A 25,632-nucleotide genomic window follows, 5' to 3' on the forward strand; every position below is an offset into this window, starting at 1 on the left:
GGAAGGGTGGCAGCAGTCAGACTGAAAGAGAAAAACAGAACCAGCCATTCCATGTTTGAGCCATTACCCAGCAGAAGTGGAGAACTCCGAGCCAAAGCCCTGCTGAACCCAGCTGCAGCCAGAGCTCTGTGAGATGCTGGGAGCCTCGGAGGTCTGCAGGGCTGCATATGCTTGTGGGCAGGCTGATGACGGCAACATTCATTCCATTGCAAAGGCAAAAAATGCCAATAAGAGCAAGCAGAAGCCATGTGCATAGTTAGAAGCAAGTCAAGGCTGACATCTTTTTAAAAAGGGGCTCGGCCTTCATAGAATCGTAAAGTCTCAATGATCTTTGAGTCCAACTCCTGCCTCTGCACAGGACCACCCAAAAATCAGACCATATGCCTGAGAGTGTTGTCCAGATGCATTTTGAACTCCAACAAGCCTTGCAGCTCTCTTCCTATTAGTTTCACTTCTTTCAGATTTGTGGTTATTTCATGTTTCCACAGCAACTCTCAGAAGAGAAGGCATTTTATTTTCTCATGTTGTTTTTGCACAAAAGGGCTGCGGAGACCACCTAGTACTGGAACAAGAGGAGAGTTTAGAAAAGCCCATCCCGAACAAAATGAACTGTGTCAAGATCCTCCTGCAGGACAAAGGTTTGCAGCAGTTCCTTTCCTGCATAGCTGCACTGCATATTCCAAGTGGCTCGCATCTGCTGAATGTGGGATGTCGAGCCCAATGGGGCTGTGAGAACCCTTTTGTGGTGAGCCAAGGTGAAGTGGGTGGGCCTGTGCCACACACCGCACTGAACACAGGGAGAACCTGTGCCCCAGGTTGCTCCCTTTGTCAGGCTTTGTAGGACAGCTCAAGGCCCAGCCCAGCCACAGTGAGGGCAGTCTGGGGACTCTGAGCTCCACAGCATCTGCTTCAACATCTCAAGTCCTGGTTTTACAGCTTCAGGTTTCATGAAAGAAATGGCTGCAGGTGCTGCAGAGTGAGGCTGCAGGAACCAGGTGTGTGTGTGCCTCTGGAAGGGCTTCATTGAGTGCATTCGTTACATCTGATTGTGCTTCAAATGGAAGTAAGACCAATTTTATTACAAAGAAGTCAAGGAAAATACGCAATTATGTATTTGAATAGGGAGAGTGGGATGTAACTGCACTTGTAGGTTTGGAATTGGTTTACCATAAAGACCAAACACCATTCATTGGTCAATATCTTTAACAGTGTTTTCATCACTGGCTTCCACCAATTCTTCCAAATGGCTAAACAGCCCCTGCATCATTACCATGTGAATTCCTGGTCTCATGAACCATGGGTGTCATGGTAGCCAGAATTAACTTCAATTTGATATTAGGTCATGTGAGGACAATGACCTCCGACCTCCCCAAAAATGCTGCAGGCAGGAATCATACAATCATATAATGGCTTAGTTTGGAAGGGGCCTCAAAGACCTCCCATTTCCAACCCCCTGCTGTGAGGAGAGTTGCCACCTACCAACTCAGGTTGCCCAGGGCTCCATCTAACCTGGGCTTGAACACCTCCAGGGATGGGACACCCACAGCTTCTCTGGGCAGCTGTGCCACTGCCTCACCACCCTCTGAGTAAAGAATTTCTTACTGACACCTCACCTAAATCTCCCTTTTTACTTTAAAACTGTTCCCCCTTGTCCTGTCACTATCAGACCATGTAAAAAGTCAGTCCTACTCCTGTTAGGTACTGGAAGGCTACACTGTGGTCTCCCCAGAGCCTTCTCTTCCCCAGGCTGAACAAACTCAGCTCCCTCAAACTATCTTAAGAGAAGTGCTTCAGCCCTTTGATCATCTTTGTGGTCCTCCTTTGGAGCCGCTTTGACAGCTCTGTGTCTTTCATGTGCTGGGGGCTGCAGTACTCCGGATGGAGCTTCGCAAGGGCAGAGCAAAGGTGGACAATCCCCTCCCTCTCCTTCCTGGCCACCCCTCTTCTGATGCAGCCCAGGATACCGTTGGCCTTCCGCACTGCTGGCTCATGTTAAGTTTTTCATCAGCCAAAACCCTCAAGTCCCTCTTGGCAGGGCTGCTCTTAGTGAATTCTTCTTCCACTCTGTGGAATTTGGGATTGTCACAACCCAGGTGTAACACCTTATACTTGGCCTTATAGAAACTCATTATGTTCACGTGAGCCCACCTTTCAAGCCTCTTCAGGTCCCTTTGAATGGCATCCCTTGCTGCTGTCGTATCAACTGCACTATTCAGGTTGATGTTGTCCGCAAACTTGCTGAGGGGGACTCCATCCCATTATCTGTGTCACTGATAAAGATGTTACTGATAAAGGTAGAGCCTTCCCTTCCCCGGGTCATGGCAGGCCGAGAATTCATGCCCCGAGCCCCTCTCCCACGGGATGCTCCCAGTGGAGCCCACAGAGGCACCATCCCGGGCGACACACCCCGCATCACCACACGCTGTCATTGGCTTCGCCTTCATCCACGTACACATCTGCAACCCCTGGGCAGCTGGAGGCTGAGCAAGTCCCGAGCCCCTCTGCTTCCTCTCTTTGTCCCTCTTTTCCCCAGTGTCGCGGCACTCCCTGCCCCCGGCGGTGCCGCCTTCCCGCTCCCCCCGGCACTGGCGGCTGCCTTGGGGTGGTGCTGGGCGCTGACAGCGCGGCGCAGCCGGAGGCGGTGTGCGCTGCGTATTCCCCCGCTTCCTTCCTCAGCGGCCGGGCTGGAAGTTAAAAAAAAAAAAAAAAGAAAAAGAAAAAGAAAAACTTCTAGGGTCACTGGGAGGGGGAAAAATTTCCTCGTCATGTCTGTGGCGTCTGCGAAACCGTCCCGAGAAGGAAGAGGAGGATCCGCGGAGCTGCGGGCTGAGGGGCGGGCGGGGAGGAGGGCCGAGGGGGGCCGGGGTGCGGGGTGCGGGGCGCAGCCCCCCCGGCTCGCCGCCCGCCCGCGGGGCTGAGCCCTCCCGCAGCGGGAGAGGAGGGGGGCAGCAGAAGGGGCCGGGCCGTCCCGCTCCCCCGCCCCGGGGGGTGCGCCGGGTGGCACCCCCCGTCCTCCTCCTCCTCCTCCTCCTCCTCTTCCTCCTCCTCCCCTTAACTCGGCGGCGGCGGCGGGCGGGGCGCTTCGCTTCGCCCTCCGCCGGCGGCGGGATGGCCTCGGCCGTGTTCGAAGGCACTTCGCTGGTGAACATGTACGTGCGGGGCTGCTGGGTGAACGGCATCCGGCGGCTCATCATCAGCCGGCGGGGCGACGAGGAGGAGTTCTACGAGATCCGTACCGAGTGGTCGGACCGCAACATCCTCTACCTGCACCGCAGCTACTCCGACCTGGGCCGCCTCTTCAAGCGCCTCCTCGACTCCTTCCCCGAAGACCGGCCCGAGCTCTCCCGCTCTCCTTTGCTCCAAGGTCCGGGCACGGCTTCGCCTCTCCCCCGCTGCCTTCCCCGGGCGGGGCGGGCGGGTGTCCCCAGGGCGGGCAGGGGGCGAGCGGCGGGACGGGACGGGACGGGGCGCGACGGGACGGGGCGCGACGCGACGCGACGGGGAGGCGGCCTTTCGCGGTCGGAAACTCCTCCCGGGCCTTGGTTCGCATTGCGCCGTTTTTATTATTATTATGGATTCTGCGGGCGTTAGGTCCCTGCCCCTCTGTGCCTCCGGGGAGGGCCCGTGGGGCTGCGGGAGAAGGGCTGCGGCGGACAGCCTCCGCGTGTCGGCGTGTTGTTTGCCACGGGAACTGGGGGAAAGAAAAAAAAGAAAGGAAGAAAGAAAGAAAAATGAGGCTGCGTCGCTTGGCAGTGGTCGGAGCGAGTGTGGAGGGAGCGCAATTCCTGGCATAACTTTCTGCGAAGCCAGGACTGCAGAGCAGTCCGCGCCGCGCTCCTTCTGCCTTTTGGTTTCCGAAGGAGGCGACGCAGCCCGGGGGTGCGAACCGCGCTCGGCGGGGTTGGGGCCGCTCTGGGGCCGCTTCTAATGCGTTTGACGTTTGGGGAATATTTTCGATGACAACGCTGCGCTTTGCTCTGAATTATATCAAGCGTGTCGGGCGGCACGGAGCATCTATCTTGTAGATCGATGTGCGCTTTTCCAGTTTTCCAGTCTCCCCAGCTGTCCGGGTAGTTCGGCCGAACGGGAGCTGGGAGAAGCCGGTATCCGATGTGCGGTTTATTCGCGGGGAAGCTGGAGAAGTCCTCCTCCGAGCCTCGCCATCCGGGGGGCTGCGGCACCCCGCGCACCGGGGATTGAATGGGGCAAAGCGGACCCCGCTCCGTGCCGGGTCCCGGCGCATCCCGAGGCGGCGGCATCGCCCCGGCGGCGCGGCGGTGCCGGCTGCCCTCTGCAGGCGGCCGGGGTTGGGGGCCGCGGAGAGGGGTTCAGTCCCCGTTGGTCCCCTGCCGAGGCGGCCCGCAGCCCTTTTCGCCTCTCTTAAGTGCCTCCAAACTTTGCTTTTGCAAATTATGCAAGAGGAAGCATCTTCGATTCTTCCCTAAGACTCGGAGCCGGCAACCTTCACCCACCTTTCCCTAGGGAGCAGACCCCGGTAGAATCTGCAGTGAGCGAATCGTCAGTCCAGGATTTGAAAAATGGGAAGCTAATAGAAGCAGATGGTAATCTATTCAGCCTGAAGAGGAGGTGGGAGTTCACTCTGCAGCAGAGACAGAGTACAGTCGGGAGTGGCTTCTCAGCAGTTGCCGCATGCTTCACAATTTCAGTAATACTCCTTGAAATGAAGCTGCTCCTGTGCTAAAGAAAATGACTTTGCTGAGTGTGCTTGTGCTCTAAACTGACTGCCCACAGCCTGTGTAACTGCGTGATGCTGGGACACGGAATCACAGAACTGTAGAATCATTAAGATTGGAAAAGGCCTCTAAGATCATCCAGTCCAACTGTCCACCTGCCACCATTATCACCCACTAACACATGTCCCAAACTACTGCATCTACTCCTTCCTTAAACACTTCCAGGGATGGTGACTCCACCACCTCCCTGAGCAGCGCGTTCCAGTGCCTCACCACTCTTTCTGAGAAGAATTCCTAATATTGAACCTGAATAAGAGCCCGTTTGGCTAAGTGATGCTCATGCCAGTGGTACCTGGCTGCGAGCGCACACTGCATGATGCATAGGAGGCCCTTAGAAAACCTCTGGGGTATGCGTGGGTTTTTCATGTTCTGCTTGAAGGCAGAGGTCCAAAGCTCAGTATATTTAATCCAGCAAAAACACCTGGTGAAAGCACAGTCTTGTGTGTGAGCATTCAGTCATATACATCTGTGTGTATATTTTCATATATACATCTTATGCATATATATATCATGTATATGCATAAAAAATGTATGCTTATGTGTGCGTTTATCTTTCTGAATGAATTTGAATATTAGCTCTGCCTTTTATCTGGAGGAAGTAGTAAAATGTTGCAAACTAAACTTGCATTGCATTGAAGGAGTCCAGTACTCCTACAGATTTGCTTAAGGAGCATTAAAAGAGGCAGGATTATCCTACGGCTGGGTCAGGCCCCAGTATGCTGTGTGTGAGGGATATGAGGAGTGCAAGGCTGAGCTTTTTCACCTTTCTAACTTCTTTACAAAGAAAGATGATTATTTTTTGAATGTCAGCAGTAGCAGCAGGAACCGGTTGTTACCATTGTGCACTCATTCCTGTGTGCAGAGGAAGAGGAGGCCCTGGGGGTTGTGACACACCTTTAAGACCTGACAACACCATGTGGTAAAGTGCACTCCACGCACGGATCTGGAGTGCGTTGTGATGCAGAGGGTCATCTTGAGGCATCCGATCAGGGAGACAGTAAACAGGGCCTGGTAAGTGCCTACCTGCAGTGTGACTGAGTATGATTCACTGCTGGTATCTGATTTGTGTCTGAAATGTGCCCTTCCCTTCCTCCAGGCAAGTGCACAAAAGAAGATCACAGAAAAGCATGGGCTGGTTCACTCTTAATGCCACTGGTCTGTCTGTTTCTGTATGCAGTGTGAACTGCTTTTGTATTTAAATTTCTTTATGAGAAAGACAGCTTTGTGGACCTGGAATTGAGTCAAAATCAGTGATTTTGCAGTAGTTACAACAGACCCAATAGACCCAATAGGTGCTGGAAGTGAAATATTAATCTGGGAAAGAACTCTTTTTTTCTAATTTCTGTTTTCTCTAAATATTACTTCTGGGGATTCTTGGAGAAGATTTGTCTTAAGGCCTGATGGAGCTTCAGTGCAGTTATACATCCGGCCCCAACTTCAGTGCAGGCACAGAATACAGAATTACAGAATCACAGAATATCCCAAGTTGGAAAGGACCCACAAGGATCATCGAGTCCAACTCCTGACAGCACCAGACCTTTTGGCTCTCTTCCTTTTCAGGTTTCCCTCGCCTGATTGTTGCCACCAGGGTTTACCTGTGGCTCCCCAGAGCTTTTCTCTTATCATTGCCATGCTGGCACACAACCTTTGTCCAACCATAAAAGCTGTCCAGCCGCAGAGGAGGCTTCCTATGGAAGCTTTGTGTGCAGCATGCTCATAGCACAGAGCAACTCTCCCCTCTCCTGCAGCAGCCCCTGGGCAGCCCTTCCTGATGGCTGGTGCCGAGCTCCGTCTCTTTCCTGCATCACCAGGAAGACATGTGCCAGGAAGTGCTTGGGAAATCCTGCAGAGCTGCAACCTTGTGCAGAGCAGAGTTCCTGAAGAACCGTCTGGGAATGTAATGTTTTCCTGCACATTTTGCTATGAATGCTGTATTCATAGCTTACGGTTTTCTATATGCTGCATTACACTGCTGTTGTTTACAGGGCCATCTGGGAGCGTGATTTATGCAGAGAGGGAACTCCACAGAAGCAGCATAGTGCTTTCCACAGACAGCAGCTGTTTGGGTGCTGTGACAATGCAGATAAATACACTGCATCTATTGTGCTCTTCCCATTGTTGACATTGTCAGCAGTTCATTAGTGAGGCTCGCTCGGAGCGTCTGTCTGGTCGACAAAGGATGCTGCTTTTGGTTATCAGACTCTAGCAGTGCTGTGAGACTGAAATTGAGTTTGGGGCTTCTGGGGTTAGTTTTTTTATTAGCTGAATTTCATGGTTCATCGGTAATGCTGGAGATAAACGGAGCTTGCCATGTTGTTATAAAGCTGGGCACAAGTTGCCTTTTTGTGGCGGACTGAGGCAATATGTGTATGGGGGGATTTCGGAGGGGAGGAATGGAAATGAGGTTGTTTTCTGATGACAGGTCTCACCTGATAAGAAACCAGCACTGAAAGTGGCTGTAGGAGCCTGCATTTTTCATTAGGCATTGACTGCTTGACTCACTTTTATCTTGTGCTTCTTTGACATTCGTTTCTTGTGGCTCATCAGGCATTAAGACGGGAGCTCAGTGGGGAAGGGCTATCTGCTGAGGTCTGTCACTGGGAGGTGCCGTTTTCCCATCTCTCAACCTTGCATGAAAAGCCCAGCAGCTGGATGTCTGAGCTGCTCAGCTTTAACTGAGAAGTGTGCCAGGGCCCTCAGATGGCCACGGCCACAGCCCCTGCTCTGGGTGATGTCACTGGGACAGTTAGAGCTGTACTTCGTGCCATCCTTGTTTTTACATCTGCTCTGTGTGATCTGTCAAGGGAGCAGTGGCTTGTGCTAGAGCTAAGAGCATTCAAGATTGTGAAAACTTTCTGTCTTTCTGTGTCTAACAGATTGATTTCAATATCTTCAAAGTGCAGACATCCATCCTCCCTCTTTTAACTCCATCCTATCTTTTTCGCTGCTCCCCGAGTAATGCCACCAAGATGTACCACGTCAGTGATACTGCATGAATAGCACACCCTGAAGCACACAGTTTCAGGGACTGCCGCGGCTTGTCATATGCATGAGGTGGATGGATTTTCTTGTGTGGGAAGGGGCAAATGCGTCTTCCCGAGAGATGAGAGCAGTAGAATTAAGGAAGAGGCATCAGCAAGGAGCTACAAGTGCTGCCTGACTAAAACCACAGACACAGCTCTGGGATCTTATTCCAAGTGATAAGAATCAGATGCCCTAGAAGACTGTATAAATCACCCACAGAGAAGAGAAAAGTGGTATCCTGGTCTTTTTCAATTGGAGCTCTGGTATCCCTCATTGCCTCTAATTATCTGCTCTTCTCTGGATCTTATCACATCATTGGACTGAATGGACTCCTGTGGTGTTATTTCTGCAGAATTATTGAAGAAATGTTGTGTGAAGCAATCTTTCCCATCTTGTTTTTTTTTTTCCTGGTGGATTTTTTTTTTTTTTTTTTTTCCTCTGAATATCCTTTGTCCTTCTAGCAGCATTTATATATCCAGAAGTCAGCTGAACATGGCTCTCAGTAACTTGCTCTGACCCTCCTTTGGATGGAGGATCGGACCAGCTGATGGCCTGAAGACCCTTCCATTGTACATAATTTTGTGATAGTATATACCTCCTCATGGCAGGGACCTTCTTACTCTATCCTCATCCTGGAACGTGGCTCTATTTGCATATACACAGGAGTTTGAACATATCTGAGGGAAAGAAAAAGTAATGAGGTTAAAAGATATAAAAAATTGAGTACTGTTGTATTAATGAATACTGCAAGTGGGGAAAAGAGGCATTCTCCTGTTGAAGCCATACAGTCTGGTCAGGAGAGAGACCAGAGTAGCAGCCACCTGTGCTAGACAGTTTAGATGTCTTCCTTAAAGATCTGTAATCCATAATTGCCAGTCATGGACGTGTGCAAAGAGATAAGGATGGGCTCAAGATAAGAATCTATAGGCTGTAAATCTTCATTGCAGTGGAGATTCAGCAAAACACACTGAGATTTCTGCATGTATTTCTCTGCTACTTCTCTTTTTCACTTTGATATCTACTTTGCCATCTTCCTCACAGGGTTGGAGAGAAGATTAGGTGAGGAGAGCTCACTGCAATATTTTAATTGTTAAGTGCATACTGTAATACATAGTATTAATAGCATCACTATTCCATCTTGCACATATCTTCACAAGTACGCTTTGACTTCTGTTCTTGCTCAGTCACCTATATACTTGCTGAAGTTTTTAGTGAGCAATGCTGGTGGCAGATGGATGGTTGAATTAGATGATCTTAGAGGTCTTTTCCAATCTTAATGACTCTATGGTTCTATGATTCTATAACTAATTTGGAGAAAGCAGGAGATCTCTTGGTTATTCTTTGTTCTTCTCCTAACCAAAAGCCTCAAGGGGAGTCCTCCAGACTGGAGAAACAGGGTTTGCCCACAGTTTGAGGTCATGCACACATAGCAGTTTGTACATAGCAACACCTCTCCAGAAAAACAGATGATTTTGAGTCATCACCAAGGAATGATTTATGGGACATACTTGATTTAGGAATGGATTCACTCTTTCTTGGAAGGCCCTAAAGAACTCCTGAGACAAGTTGCTAATCGAGGGCATCAGCCATCAGGGCCATGTCACAGTCTCATTACAAGCTGTGTGGTGAGCTAGAAGTGGTTGTCAGCATGTCATTAGCTGCAGACTCAGACTTGGTGGCTCATAGGACAGCAGTAGGACAGGGCTGGATGCTGACATCACTAACTGGCTCCCAGGTCATGCTCCTCATCTGCTGAGCTCGTTTCCTGTTTCTTCTCAGATCTGGGCCTCTCTCCCACACCATGGCTGAGCGTGCCAGGGACACAGCTGCTTGCCTGATCTGCAAGGCTCCTGCAGCTGCTCTGGCACCAGGGTCCCATAGCAGGAAAGATGCTGCAGGCCCATGCTGCTGTTAGTGCTGTGTTTTTCCACAGATGTGTTGCTATGTGTGAAGTTACTATGTCTGTAGGTCTCAAATTGTGGGCAAATCCTGTTCATCCAGTCTTAAGTCTCTCTGCTTGGGGCTCTTGGTCAGGAAAGGGGCAGGGAAGATGTCAAGGGGAGCTCTCCTCCCCTAAAATTAGGTCACTGGTTGCAGGGGCTGTGCACAGCAGAACACTACTGAAAATAAATATCCCAGGTATGAGCAAGTGCCACTCTTGGTCACACAGTGTGCTTGTATTATCCCTCCCTTGACCCAGCATGTGGGCTCTCTTGTGTGCCGGGTGAAAAAAAATCCTAGGGATTTCTCATATTTGGCAGACGTCTTTGTAGTAAAATAAATAAAGAAAATGGAGCCAGCAAGGCTCCCGTTTACCTCAAGCCCTATAAACACAGGTGTTTATAGTATTTAAATCACTTGAAATGATAGTTAATTGTCTAAGCACAGTACGGGTAACAAGACAGAGAGCAAAGTTTTCCTGGGAGGAGTTTGCACATGTTTTCAATTAGCAGTCAGCCAGCAGCCAGGGCAGAGGGAAAGGCATGAGAACAGCATTTCACCATGACCTCACTGAGAGATTTCCCAGCTTTGAGCACAGCTCTGGGCATGCAGAACAAGTGGAAGAAAGCACAACTGGTTCTGGGCTACTGGCTGCTTTGTTAGTGTCTTCTCTTTTATTTTAGGGTGAACTGACTGAAGAAAGTCACTCAGAAAGATGAAAAGATAGACGCACACTTTTGCTCTGTGAGCAGAGACAGAAACAGAGGCTTCAGGATGCTCTGTGGCTACCATACAGATCATAGAATCATAGAATATCCCGAGTTGGAAGAGACCCATAAGGATCAGCAAGTCCAATTCCTGACTCTGCAAAGGACCACCCAACATTCAAACCATATTTCTGAGAGCATTGCCCTAGTGCTCCTTGAACTCCAGCACTTTACTTCCATGGGGAGGCTATTCCAGGACCTGACCCTCCCCTGATGGAGCCCCATGCCATTCCCTTGGGTCCTGTCACTGTCAGCAGTGAGCAGAGTTCAGCATTGCCCATCCACTCCCCTCATGAGGAGTTGTAGGCTGCCATGCTGCATACGTGGCCAATGTATGAACAGCAAGCACAATGTGCTCGCCTCAGGACATCATGTCACATTTGTGTTGGGGCTTGTGACAGCAAGGAGTCAGGAGGGCTGGAAGGAAGCAAGGGGAGGGACCAGTCTCCACTCCTCCCAGCGTCTGTGCATGTGGCATCTGGCTGAGGGCAGTGCAGATGTTGGGCTGTTAGCAGTCCCTCGGGATGTGGGATCACAGCCCACGATGAGTTGAAAACCACTGGCACATCTGCTAACTCTTAAAAACAGAGCCTTTTAGACTGACGATAAATGAGAGCCTTACAATCTCTGTAGCTCTTGCAGAAGAAATTACAGGGCTCAGCATATATATAGGCAGTCAAGTGGTTTCTGTATGTTTGGGCTGCCACACAGGAAGGCCACTCCCCAGCAAGCTCAGTTCCCTGCAACTGACCACAGTGGGTCAGCAGCTTTGCATCCCAGAGCTGCACATCCACAGCCATTCAGCATGTATATAGGCATCTGTCCCTGCAGATGTATCACCTACTCTCCCTCCTACGCTGTCTGCCTTTTGGTTTTGATATCAGTAAAATCTTCAATAGGAAACAGTGGTTACTGTGTTAGATGTTTGAATGTTCCGTGCCAGTTTCCCGGTGGGTTTGTGTGCTGAGTGCCTTTCCAACAGCCCAGGCGAGAATTATGTGGGACTGGATTTCGTTGTGAAGATAGGGCTGTGAAGCCTCCCCTGGGGTGAGCTGTGGAGGTGCTGCGGGCTGTTGGCCGTCCTGACTTCTCTCACTGAGGCTTAGCAAGGCTGTGCAGAGCTGCAGATGCCTCTCTTGATTACTAATGAGAGAAAATCCCAACTGCTTGGCTGCTTTTCCTCAGAGTACACTGCACACTGTTGTTGGTGAGGTGGATTTTTTTCTTTTCCATCAGATGTGGGACAGGCACATACTTGCGGATGGGACAACGCGGAGCCGCCCAGGCCTGCACGTACCCAGCAGTTAGGAAGATGAAGTGTGCTTATCTGCAGCTCAGGGCTGAGGCAACAAGCACAACCCAACTAACACACAACCTGTGGATCCAGCATATGAGTTAATTCATGTTTACAGTCTTTCAGAGAGTTTCCGTGAGAAGCTACTTGTCTGTGGTGTACATCAGCTGGATCAGGATACGCTGCTGTGCTTCCAGGCCTGTCTCTACCGTCAGAGGAGGGATCACGCTGTGCCAAAGAGGTGTCAGTGAAGCTTACATAAAGGAAAAAATGCAAAATGAGGGATGTCGAGCAATAGAAAGTCTTATTATTTTGTGTGACAACTGTCAAGTAAGCCTGGCTGCTCCAGAGACAGTCTCATTTTATTTGGAGCTGTAATTTGAGGAGAGCTGGCAGCTCCAAAGTCATGCTTTTGTCCGGAAAGTTTGTATGTGGTCACATCACACCAGTAACTCAACTTGGGCTGATGCAGCCAGAAACATCCCATGAATGTTGGCCCCAGACTGTGCAGATTTGACAACTCTTTCTGTACCTCTGTCTTTTAAATAGAGATGGTTGTGCACATGGGAGACTGCACTTAGACAAGTTTAGCGCTTAGCATTTTAGTACATTGAGGTGACTTCTTACAGACTGCTTTGCAGATGTCTACTTTTGGCTTGTTTTTTCTTTTTTTCATTGTTTTTATTTTTGTGTAGATGGTTTTGGTTTATTGAGTCTTTTTCTGCTCCAATTTTCAATCATTTTATTTATGCATTTATTTGTTTTAACTAGTGAATCTTGTTGATTTTAGTAGTTGCTTAGGTATTTCAGTTCACGTGTGTATATTATGCACTGGAAAAACTGCACACATGTAGAGCAAATCAGTGGTTGGATTAGAACAAGTGCAGTTGCAACACCAGAAATAATGGAGCTGTTAGAGAGATGTCAGATATTGGAGTTTGCTTCACCTCGTATTTCCTGTACGTGCATACGACCTGTGTTAGATTTCCCGGGCCCTGCTAGGAGAGAGGGAAGCCATGGATACCCTGCAGAGTATACATGTGGAATGTGGTATTACACTTGAAAATCACCCTGTCGAGCAATTCAAAATTAGAAGCATTGTAATGCATCATTCTGGACAACAGAACACAAAATTTCCATGTCGGTTTCATCTGCAGCTCTGTGATAATTCTGTAATTAAAAAAAAAAACAAAAATCCAAACAGTTGTTTTGCACTTGAAGAATGTGGTACTGAGAAATCTGTGGACTTGTCTTGGGATTTACATGTCTGCTCTCGAAGCCTTTTGTTTAGTTTGTGTTTTGTCTTTTCAACTGATCTGTGGGTTGTGTTTTTTGGCTTTCTTGGGTTTTCTTCTGCTTTTTATTGACAGAAAAAGGATGAATCATGGTTCTGGGAAGCAGGAAACAGCATTTTGATTCTTGTTGCTGGCAATACTATATAACAAAAGTGGGTGAGGGTGTAGGTGGTTCTACTTCTGTTTGTCTTGCAGCTCCTAAACGTGATCGTAAACAGTTGAACTTGTGTCAGGTCTAAGACTGTGTACCTACACCCACCTTTGTTTGGGTACACATTTTATCATCAGTGTGGGTTAGAAGTCTTATTTCTGGAAGGCATAATATTTGAGTTCTTTCCACATCTTCTTGAGCTGGTTCTTCTGGCTGCTGAAGTGTGTGTACACATGAAAATGTGTACGAGGCGTATGCCCACGGTCTGTTTACTTTGTTTCTAGGGCTCATCACAATAAAAGAAGCCCATGATATAGAAGCCAGACTTAATGAAGTGGAAAAGCTTCTGAAGACTATAATAAACATGCCATGGAAGGTGAGTAAGCCAAGATCCACACTTAGCCCAGCTTGACTCTGCCTTGATGGTGACACACACTTGAATGCAGATTAGAAAGTGATGGCCTGTGCCAAAATGTAAAAGAAGCAACAATCCACTGAATATCTTGGAGAAGTGCTGAGTGTCAGAACCATGTAATGATGTCTCCAGGCAGTTGCTTGTAATAAGACATTCTGTTGTAGTAGGAAGGGATGTAAAGGGAGGAGAGAAACAAAACAAAGTGTTGGTAATAAAAATGGATGTCTCTTTCTTTTTCTCTTTTTAAGTATTCAAGATCTGAAGTAGTCCTCACATTTTTTGAGAGATCTCCTTTGGACCAAGTTCTAAAGAATGACAATGTCCATAAAATTCAGCCAAGCTTTCAAAGTCCAGTTAAAATATCAGGTAAGAGTTGCTTCCAACAGTCATCTCGAGAATTTAAGAATGAAAATGACTTTATTTGTTGTTCTCTTTGTTCTTTCTCCAAGCAACTAGCAAAAGCAGTGGTGAGAATATTAACTACTATTAGGAAAGAAGGGAGGAGAAACATCACACCTTGAACACGGTGTCTGCAATTTTGGTCTTTCTATCTCAGACAGGAAATAATTAAATCTTAAAACACACAAACAAAGGATAGGGATTAAAGTCATTGAACAGCTTCCCCAAGAAAAAGGTCAAAGAACTACACGTAAACTTTGGAAAGAGATAACAGTAGGGTTATGATGGAAGCCTACAAAACTGAATGGGAGGAGGTTTAGTTATCCTGTACTTCTCACCAAACAATAATATCAATCATCCAGTAAAGCTGGCAGATAATAGGTTATAAACAAACAAAATAAAGGTTAAATATTCTGCTGTTTTCATCCAGAGCTTGGTTAGGGAGTGAAGTCATTGTAATAGGATATCATGGAACTGAAAGTATAAATGACTTCAAAAATGAATTAAGCAAGCAAATGGATGAAGAGTACATTGAGACCTGACATAGATGGAGACAGTGGCAAGTTTTTAAACCACAGCCTGCTGGAAGGTAAACTGGAGAGCAGTATCATTCTATATTTGCCTGTCCTTTCAGCCCACCCCCACTGAATCTGCTACTGTCTGTTGCTAAAAGGTGTATGGACATTTGGTGTGTGTGGATTTGTATTTCTCTATTGAAAAGTTTCCTTTGAGCTTAATGGGAACTGCAGATTTCTCCTTAGGAGCTTGCAGTCTGTGAGCTATCCAATGAGCTGGCAGTTTTAGTATCACCAAAAGGGCTTCTTTTGGTGAGTGAAATAAGAGTGAAATACTGCATAGTCCTCCAAGGTGCATAAGTTCTTTAGTATGAAATACATCAGCTTTCATAGGTAGTAACAATACTTTGGTTAATGACTAGGCAGCGTGTCAACATGCGAAAGATGTAGACAGTGTGTCTTAAGATTGATCTCATAAACAGGGTAGATTTCTATTTTTGTTTCTGTCCTGAGCTCTGGTTATTCATGGGTTAAATATTCTTTTAATTAAATGGTAAATTGCTTAGGAGCCCACCAATAACTATTTTGAAACATACTGCCTAACACAGTGCCTAGGCAAAAAATGTGGTCTTGCCAGCCAGTCTGGTGCTTTCTCATTGAGCCCCTGAGCAGAGGCTGCAGTGCAGCACAGGATGGTGCTCAGCAAGCAGCGCCCCCAGGGGCCATGCTGCAAAGGGGATGGTGCAGGTCTGGCTCCTTGAGCCCGGGAGGTAGGAGCCAACAAGTGCGTTTCATGTTCCAGTTGTGAGTAGGGAGCTTTGGATGATGTGTTGAGTTGATGCAGAAATCGAAGGCGAAATTTCTCGTGTGTGTGTTTCCTGACATTTGTTAGCCTCCAAAGGTTGGCTGTGGTTTACATGCTTTGCTTCGAGCACCCGGAAATGTTTTCAGTACTGAATCCTGAGAACATATTCACTGTTTTCTGTCCAAAATATATTGCTGCCTTGTGAGAGCAGGGGCTGCACAGTGAGTCCTTGCACCTGCCTATTATGAATTGAGGGATCCAGCAGTACATAGGTGACTCTGAAAGTAGTGTCTCCTACTTATTTCTGTGGAAAATACAACAGATACAAAGAGCACAATAACACAATTTGAGAGAGCAAATGCTCAGCTACAAAACACTGTTCTTCAACGTAGTCACCCCCATTAACTCTGCGTTTTCACTAGCAATGTACAAGAGCCTGCATGCTGCACTTGTAAACATCTGCATCAGCAGAAGTGACCGACTCTCATCACTGCTGAAATGCATCACCATCCGCCGCACTGTGCTCACATCCACTGGTTGGTCTCCACTGGTTGTCAGTGTGTGGTGGATACAACAGAGAGAAGAGGATCAAGAGAAATCTAAGTTCACAGTGAGGGTGTCTGGCTGAGAGACAGGCAGGCAGTAAAGGGAAGCCTCCTGCCAGCCTGCATATAGAAGAGCTGTGGAAACCATGTTAGCAGAACAATAACATGTTTTGTTTTAAAGTGAACTAAATTGATTTTAGTAACTGAGTCATACCTAATTAATTGGAGGAAGAACAGAGGAAGACTTATGCAGCTATTCAGAAGCACCATGTGGCAGTCTGTTTCATCATCTAACTGGTTGCCGCAAATAGATTTTTAGAATTTAGGTGGAAATCTGATGATGAAATGATATTTGCCTCATCTGAATATTGCACGCTGGGGGAACGGGTTTGGAGTCTGTCGGTGTTGTCAGTAGGTGGCAGTAAATGTTAGCAAAGAGGTTTGCACTGCAATAAAATGCTGTAATTTTTAGGTCATGGCAAGGACAGTAGGAAAAATTGTGGCATTCTTGTTGGTCATAGTGCAGCTTTCTGCATGCCTTGCAGGCTCAGAAAAACAAACCAACAAATTCTGTGCTCTCTGAAAAAACAAACTGCCCATTGCGTGGGCCTGTTCAGAGTGATGAGTGATGGGGAAGAGAGGAAGCCCCTCCTCTTTGATGGAAGCTGAATTTGAATTTATGGTGTAAACTGTATTCTGCAGCACAATGCTGGCTTAATATGAGTCATGGCTGAAGTGTGATTGTGCTGGTTTTCTTTGTCTTTGCCACCCCCAAACATATTGTGCTGAAGCAGGTTGCAACACAATACAGACTTTCTTCAGAAAAGTATGGAATTGAATTCTAGCTTGGCTTTTATGCAGTAATATACAAATGTACACTTTAAAATTGCCTCATTCCTCTCTCCATTCTCCTTGCCCACTCATTAGAGAAGTACATTCCTGTTGTGTTGGCACTAGTGTCATCTGACATTGTATGATTAGAAAAAGTCCTTGTGATTTGCCTAGTTTGCCTTTCTATATAATACTGACATGATGTAGAAGACAGTATTGTTTTACATAACTTAATGATGATTGCTCAGATAATTCGGAATGTAACTTTTTATTTCCTTTCTTCTGTTATGGGCTTTTTTTTTTTCCTTCTTTTCTTTTTTTTTTTCCCCTGCTTAACTTGTTTAAGCCTTGGAAATCTATCCAGGAAAAACACAATTATGAGAAATGGTAGATTGCAACTATACAGCTGGGCTCCCATTCTGCTAAAAGTGATGCCTATTTTGCCACTGGCAATAGTGGGACTGAAACCTGGCCTTGTTTCAGGTGCTTTGTATCAGGAATTGATGATGTGAATAGGATTGCTTAAGCACTGGCAATCTGTAGGTGTAAGAAACTGTGAAACAAACTCTTTTTCTTCTTTCCTGTACAGATGTTCAGTGTGACATGCACATCCCTTTTCACAATTATGTCAACTACGTATGAGGTGCAGTTATTTCCAGTTTTCTGTTTCTTGGACTCTCATCTTGTTTCTCTTTATTCTTCTGACAGAAATCATGCGATCGAATGGATTTTGTTTAGCGAACACTGAAACAATAGTCATCGACCACAGTATACCCAATGGAAAAGAGAAGCACCTGGATGTGGATTCAGCAGAACACTTGTAAGTGTGGTTTATCCACGAGTAATGCTGTCAGGGTTCAGATCAACAGTCACTTTCTGGCTGTTTTTTATTTCTATAGCAAGATGCTATTCTCGGTGTAGGAGACTGGTGCAGTTATCATTCTCACTGGTTGAAGATTACTGAGTCTGATAGCTAAGGCGTCACAGCTCTTTCCATTAAAATGGATAAAATGGCTCTCTGGAAATTGAACTTGGTCCTCTCTGTAAGAAAAAATCTGTGGCTATCACAGGGATCCTGCCAGGTGGAAACAGAGGAGCTTTTTCTTTCACTGATCACTGTGAAGAGAGCTGACTTGAGCCCGAATGTGGAAACTGAAGGATCCCCACAGCAGACTATCTCAAATATTTATTAGGGAAGCAAAACACCATTCTGTGAGGAGGGAAATATATCCCTGAACTTTATCAAAGGAAGCTGGACAGCTGCTCAGGTGCTGCTACACTCTTTGACTTGCTGAAATATGTATTTCATTAAGGAGGAAGGATGTTAGATTAGCCTTATTTGTAAATTCTGCCTGCTAATGCGTGTAGATATTTTGGGGTCAGAGACCAGTAACCAGGAAGGCTTTCATTTAGGTCTTAAGTCAGTGCTATGTTGACAGATGGGTACTCATGGAAGTCAGCTCCTGTTGATTTCTGTCGTGGAAAGTGATTGATGTTTCGGTGAGCTTCAAGTAATGAAGCATTTAAATATTTTCAGTGAGAAACATTGACCTGTATTTTCATTAAAGCAATGAAAATGATGGAAACAGAGCACTAAAAGCCTTGTGGAGGCTTTATCTTTGAATTCATCTTGCCACGTTTGAAATATGATCATTGCCAGTCTGCAGAAGGGTTTACAGGTTGAATAGATTTTGTTAGAGTCTGAAATGTAATCCACTGCAATTTTCAAAATCTTTCTGTTAATTTTTATAAGAAGGAGTGTTTAACACTTACTGTTATGAGCCTAAAACTTACTAACAGCATTTAAATTCATACACTTGTACTGAGGCCGAAATGATGCACTGGACATAATTAAATGAGGCCACTGTCTGGAGTTAAAGTTGATAGCTCCTAGTAGATCATCTCTTAGTATCGAGAGTGATAAATGGTCTCCCTGATCTAGCAGGAGGTGTTCCTGCCTACAGCAGGGGGCTTGGAACTAGATGATCTTAAAGATCCCTTCCAACCACAAACCACTCTATGATTCCGTGAAATTATTAGAGCAGATTACCAAAGAAGGCCCTGTCCTGCCTCATTTTTGTTATTTCAAAAGATTTTGATTTAAAAGAATGCTTTGGCCCAAGGAAAACTTACTGGTCTGGGATCGAAAACTTCTGTCGTCTGGTTGTCATCCCAAACCCTACACATCACAAAATAGTGAGGCAGGAAAATATTAATATGATAAAGACTGGGTGGTAGGTGTGGTTTCCCAGAAAAAGTGGTGGAAGAAATTAATCCAAAATAACAGCTCAGCTTTGTGCACCTATATTTTAACTCCCCTGAAGGAAGTTAAATCGGGCACAAAGAAGTTAATAAATTTTAAATGTCTGTCGTACATGGTGACCTAAACTTAGCTGTATTTTGTAACTGGGAGGTAGTGGCCTGGAAGTAATGGCACTGATGTATAAAAGCTATCTTGTAAAGACTGAATTATTTCTAAATACAAAAGTTTTCTATATTTTTAAATGTAGATTAGTAAACTGGAAAGGAAGTTTATAAACCTTTCAAAACCCTATGCAGTTCCTTTTTGTTTTCTGTAAAATTGGATTTACAGAATTCATATTTTCTATTCTGAAATTAGACTTAATTCCTTGTGGACTTGTCTATCCTCAACTGGGGAGTTTTTCCTTTCAGTAAAAATCCATAAGGGTTTTGGTTGCTGATGTACTTGAATCAGACGTTTTGCAAAGCAAGCGTATTTTTTTGATAGAAGCACCCAATAGCATTCATTTGCCAAGGCTACACGGGTTAGCTGTTGGATTGCTTGCTGGGTTAGCCACTGAGTGGCCCATCACCTGAAAAATCTGAAACTTCTTGCAAAAGAAACTATTGTGTTTTTGCAAGCTGGAGTTGCTTACTCTGTTATTGCTTTTTGCTTCCTTCATTTTCTCTAATTTTAGTTGGCAGAATACCACATTGTTGCAAAATGTGGTGAACCCAGTGTGCTCAGCCTCCACGTGGCAAAAGCAGCTCTTATATGCTTTCAGTACTCTGCAGTGCTTCTCAAAGCAAAGGTGGCAAATAAATGCATCCAAACTCTTTGATTTTGTTACACAGAAGTACCTTCCTCTGCCAGGGCTGTTTGCACTTCTACCAGCAGTAGGCAGCAGAGGCTTTGGAACTGGATATGGCTGCCTTTTTGGCAAACTTGCTGCAGTAACAGACATGGATTTTCAGGATAGTGGTGGTGCTGGTACAAGCATCTTGTTGTCCACAGGAGAAATTTTCGTGTGTGGCAGTGCAAAAGCATCATGGAGCTGGTAAAGTTAGGTGCAGAAGGTTTCCAGAAAAAAAATAATCCTACGCTTGACAAGAAAAGGAAATGCTGCTCCTATGCTTTTTATTCTTAAATGGAAGGAGTTCTGTTCAGGTACTGCTTGCACATAATGTTTCAAGAGTTCTGTAAACTTTATTTTAGGAAAAGACCTGTTGGTAGTTTTATGTGTTACACAGCTTCTAGCTGTAACTCTGATTTACTGGGTTTGCTTTCTTCCAAGCACTGTAGAGCACTGTTTTGCAGACTCCTGTGTCTGCACTTTCTTTCCAGCAGCAAGGAATGCTTTCTGCCTTCCCACAGCATGTGAATGTCACTGCTTTGTATCTCACATGCTGCTTGTAGTACCTTATCAGCGAGACTGAAGTACCACAAAATCTATGTGGCCTTCCAGGTGCAATAGTCTGATTTTCTATAATTGGCAAGAGAAAGAAAGCTGAGTCTGAATAGCTTTCTTGCTTCCTTTTCTGGCATTGTCATTCTGTCTGCCCCACTGGTGTTTCATAACTCTTTGTTCCTGGGCCTCTAGTGGTCTGTAAGACAGCACAACATCAGCTGGGAGTTAGCTGCCAGAAGCTAAGTCAAATCCCTTCTACACGTGTTCCCACGCATGCAGGCAAGCAAACAAACTTGGAGGGAGCAGGGAAATGGAGGCAATAAACATTTGAACCTCAGTTGACACTGAGTTTTTCCATGGTTGTAAGTAAAGATCATAGCAACAGAACTGCAGGAGAAAATCCCTGAGTTTCTGTTCAAAAAGTTGGGGTTCTCATAGTTTAGGATTGAGAAGTACTAGGCAGGAGTATGGAAAAGGGACAGAGCCATCTGTGTCCATACATTCTAGGATGTAGGCACTCTGCTATATGATAAGCTGTGATGCTTTCCAAGAAATTGAGTTTTGAGAAGAGGGAGGAGTGGGAGATGTTGTCTGTTTCTTTATCCTACCAGTCTTTTTAGATCTTCTGAAGTACTTGATTCTTAGGGCTCTCTTGGTTGAAGTTAGAAGGATGTCTGCAATTGCATTATTTAACTGCAGGAGTCCAGCTGCCACAGGGAGGGCAGCGAGACTCTGTAGGAGGGATGCTGTAATCATTGTTTCCTATTTGTCTTGAACATTTGTCTTTATAAAAAGACAAATGCAGGGAGGAGACTCTCACCCTTTCACTTCATAGGTACAAGTTCAATCTGCATACAAAGGCAGTTTCCGTTCTGCTTTTGTGTGGGAACCGAGGCATTTCATGTCACTGCCAAATGCTATGAGAATAAAATGGAAGAATGTGGACCTCAGCTTCATGACTCACTTTTCCAGAGCTCACTTGCTGCTTCCTTCCTTAACGCTAGTAGCTTTGAAAGTCAGAGAGAACAATATGACCTGTGTGCACGCACCATAGTTCTCATTGTCCTATGGTTGATTCATAAACGTGGCTGTGTGTATGAGAAGGTGGATGGGGTCAGGTCTGAGTAGTTTCTGTGCAGTTTTTCTAGACTCAGAAAGCTCTAATTCCAGAGGTATCTAGAGCTGCCTAATAAAGGCTGTGTCCCAGGAAATTATTTGTTTGTTAGTAGGAAAAAAGCCCAAGGAGTTGAAAATGAATTTATCGTGTTTTTGATCCAGGTCAACTTCAACTGAACATAGTAACTAGATGTCATGAGATGTAAAGTTCAGGTATGATAATGACAAGTGCTGTGAAGAGTCTGTGTCATGCTGGAGAGAAATCATAAAAAGCCCCTTTCGGTGCAGACTGCCGTCTAAAGAGATTGAGAATTTGCTCTCCTAACATGCTGTGTATTTGTGTCTTGGCACAGCTGTAAAAGGGAATAGTTCTCTTGTTTTACTGAAAGCAAACTCCTTTGCTCATTCATCTCCATGGGTTACAAAGAAGGTTTTCTGTTTATTTAAGGACATGGAGGGCAATGTTTTTCACTTATATCTCAACCCTCTTCAGTCAGTGCTGAATTTTGGTTTACATAAGCGATGGAAGATATAATTTCTGATCTTTCAGCATCAGGAGAATGATGGTAGGCTGATGTCACGAAACTGTAATTTTACTATTCACAGTTGATTTTCATGGACTTTGCTTAAGAACTTCTTGCATATGTTTTAATTTCAAGCTGCCAGGAGAGGGAGTGAGACACTGATGATTTCAAAAAAAGAACTGGGACTCTAGATCTTTGCCTTGCAAACTGAGCTTCACAAAGCTCAAGCTGTAAACCAGCATTAGAAGTACTACTAATGCAGCACTACTCTGCTGTAAAGCAAGTCCACGTGTTCAATTTACTCAGAAACTTAACTTGACATATTGGTAGAGACATTCTTGCCTACAGCTCTTTTTCCAAATGACCCCCTCAAAAATGTCTTTTCTCAAAGCTTTCTGGGGATCAGTCTCCAGATATTCTAGCCTTCTCCTTCTCCCCCAGTACTTTTCTTCAAATTCTATCTACATTGAATTTTTAAAATTCATATCAATGACATTTATTATTTTTTTTTGCATCAATATTAATGTCTTTTTGCATCAAAAGAGGGGTGGCCAGCAGGGCAGAGGAGGTGATTGTTCCCCTCTGTGCTGACCTTGTGAGGCCTCAGCTGTAGTATTGTGTCCAGGCCTGAGACCCCCAGCACGGGAAAGACATGGAGCTGCTGGAGCAGGGAGAAGGGGAGAGTCGAGAAGATGATCAGAGGGCTGAAGCATTTCTTCTGTGAAGATAGGCTGAAGGAACTGGACTTGTTCAGTCTGTAGAAGAGAAAGCTTGGGGGGGAACTTATTGCAGCTTTCCAGTAGAAAAGGAGCTTATTAACAGGAAGGAGGCTGACTTTTTACATATTCTGAGAATGGTAGGACAAGGGGGAATGGTTTCAAGAGAGTTTAAGAGGCTTTAAACTAAAAGAGAGGAGATTAGATGTTAACAGAAAGTTCTTTACTCAGAGAATGGTGAGGCAGTGGCACAGCTGCCCAGAGAAGTTGTGGATGTCACATCCCCGGAGGTGTTCAAGGCCAGATTGGAGGGGGCCCTCAGCAGCCTGAGCTGGTGGGTGGCAGCCCTGGCCCTGGAACCAGATGGCCTTTAAGATCTGTGCAATCTAAGCCATTCTATGATTTTATGACTTAATGCCTTTTTTGTTTGTTTGTTTTGTTTTAATTTCTCCTTAGGTTTGAAAGTGTGAGTGACTTTACCTCAGAGCTAGAAGACAGTGATGACCCAACAGCCTATGTCACCAATTTGACATACTACCACCTGGTCCCATTTGAGACTGATATTCTGGACTGAGACTGTTCAATGCCACAGTCAGCCAGCATCCAGCCAACCTCTTCGTCCATAAGCTCTGCTATCTCCAGCATTGCATCTCAGTGAATAAGGCTGTGCAGGCAAGACCAACAGCTAAGAAGCTGCAGCAAGTACACCACAAAGCTTTGTAGTTTGGCCTTCTGTTGTGTCTTGCAGAGATGCCTTGTAAGGAGGTAGCTGCTTCACTGTGAACAACAAACTCATTTTCCATGAAAACAAGGCAGCAGAGGCCTCTTGGAACTTGAGGAAATCTCTGCAATGTCTGTGGTAACTGCAGCTCTGATACAGCCGCTGAACTCGTGCTGTGATGTGCTATCACCCATGCTTCTTGGCTTGCAGTGCAAGTTGAGGCTTCCTCTTTTAGGATACCACCAGAAATTTCCCCAGATGTCGTGCCCACTCTTTTTATGCTGTGTAAGTGAGAAGGCAAGCAAACCAGCTGAATTTTGTCAGTTCCCTCTGCAATTGCTTAATGGATGCCTTGCAGGTCACTTCTTGCTCAGCTGCCGGATGACTGGTGCCTTACATGAGACGTCAGAAACACCATTGAGTGCCTCTAGGATACAGAACACCAGCTGACTGCTTTACTTCTTTTAATCATGGGTTTTTATGTAATCTCCGAAGAGATGACTACTCTTTCCCTCTTTCCACGAGTAGTAAAGCAGACAGCAGCTGGCATTGCAATGGGCTACGCATGATGTTTAGGTACCTGAATGATGTCAGAGATCTGGAAAGCTGATGGGAAAGCTGAGCTGCCCTGCTAAGGGCAGTCAAGGCTACGACAGGCACTTGGATATGAATTTTGTCACGTGGACCAGAAAATGTGAATGGTGCTTACAGTTGTTTACATCAGAGAGATAGTTCCCTATGTATGTTTCTCCCCAGAGCATGGGGAGGAAGCCAATGAGATTGCATGTTTGGACTGAAAAAGAACAATAAGCTACAGCGTGCCTACAATAGTAGGAAAAACACCCACTCCCTGGCTTGCCTGACTCAAAGGGTCTTTCTGGCTTTCTGAGATACGCCTGCAGGACCGGGTGCAGGCTTTGTTATCACATGAATGCATTTGTGACAGTGGGAGCACAAGCAGGATTGGAACCTGCAGCCTCTTGACTACTGAGTAGTGCAAGGTTAAAATCTCTTTGGGTCTCTCTCTTGCAGAGTGCTATGATCTCCAAGCTCGCGCGGTGAGAGCTCAGCACTCACTGTCGTGGCCTGTCGTTGAGCTCTTTGTGATCTAATTGCAAATATGAAATTGAAGGGATTGAAACGTGAAAGAGGACATTTTGAACGTTTCCTTGTAGTGGGGCTTACGTTGTCCTGAAGAAGCTGGTACAACTCCCTTCCTTTGCAGACTTCTCATTTCTATCTGTAGAATAACTGTCAAACAGCATTTGCTAATGTAAATAATAAATTATTTAGAATCCTAATTCTTTTACACAGTATGTTTTTAAAATATATTTTAAATGAAATAAAATATAACTCACCTTCAGTACACTTTCTGCAGCTTGAGATGGTGGCTTCTTTCTTTTTCTTTTTCCATCTCTGAAGACTCTTTCACAATCATGCCAAATCCTCCTTGTTTCCAATTGTTTTGAAAAAATGCTGAGTTTACACAACTTCTCCTGTGCTGCATGTGTTGCCTATACTGCCAATACATTACATGCTCATGTGAAAGCTCTTAGCCTCACTGTTGATCTTGTGTATAGGTGGCTTAATACCACTAAGTTCAGTGGAGGAATTCTGCACTTTTTCAATCTTAATTGAAAACCAGTCTGGCACATAACCTTTTTGAACGTCGTGCAGATCTTTGTACATTAAACATCTGAAATAGAAGGGGATATGTCCATACTTGTGCAGTGCTTTTTGAACAGACTTTTGAGTTTGAAATGTGTTTCTTTTTTGGTTTGTTTGTTTGTGTTTAATTTTGTTAGTTATAATTCTTCTTCAATTCTTTAGTGATTTAAGTTAACCGTGGTGGGTTAGTATCTAGTAAATAAATGTGTTGAATTGAGAGTTCAAATATTTGATTTCAGTCCCTGGTCCTACTGTCAGCATACCATGTTGCTTTTGGTGAATCTACTTTGTCTCCTCATGTCTTTCCTAGAATTATGTTTTCTAGAACACCAAAGTATCATTGTTTTTTGTCATGCTATTGTCGCCTAGTTTGTTTGAATGTTCTTAAGAATTGTTAACCCCATTATAATTACTTACCTCTTTCAAAGCACTTTAAGATCTATCATTTAAAAATGAAAGAGAAACACTGCTAATTTTTGAAAGGTAAAAACACATTCCTCA

General features: G+C 45.4%; 1 protein-coding gene across 1 annotated transcript; it reads left to right on the forward strand.

Annotated features, from left to right (window-relative positions):
- The first annotated feature begins 2,869 nt into the window (after positions 1-2,869).
- PXDC1 (PX domain containing 1) lies at positions 2,870-25,357 on the forward strand. The gene is made up of 5 exons (XM_085220275.1): positions 2,870-3,364; positions 13,511-13,602; positions 13,890-14,007; positions 17,445-17,556; positions 23,199-25,357. The coding sequence occupies exons 1-5, from the start codon at positions 3,109-3,111 to the stop codon at positions 23,314-23,316; spliced, it is 696 nt and encodes a 231-aa protein (XP_085076401.1). The 5' UTR covers positions 2,870-3,108; the 3' UTR covers positions 23,317-25,357.
- The last annotated feature ends 275 nt before the right edge of the window (positions 25,358-25,632 follow it).

This window comes from Meleagris gallopavo, chromosome 3 (assembly GCF_905368555.1).
Source record: "Meleagris gallopavo chromosome 3, MGAL_WU_HG_1.1, whole genome shotgun sequence".
NCBI lineage: Eukaryota > Metazoa > Chordata > Aves > Galliformes > Phasianidae > Meleagris > Meleagris gallopavo.

Bases quoted from the DNA above. Each gene is read 5' to 3' on its own strand.
- PXDC1 (XM_085220275.1), top strand. From the start codon at position 3,109: ATGGCCTCGGCCGTGTTCGAAGGCACTTCGCTGGTGAACATGTACGTG. The intron at 3,365-13,510 runs GTCCGGGCACGG...CTTTGTTTCTAG, and splicing joins CCGCTCTCCTTTGCTCCAAG to GGCTCATCACAATAAAAGAA. The intron at 17,557-23,198 runs GTAAGTGTGGTT...ATTTCTCCTTAG, and splicing joins GTGGATTCAGCAGAACACTT to GTTTGAAAGTGTGAGTGACT.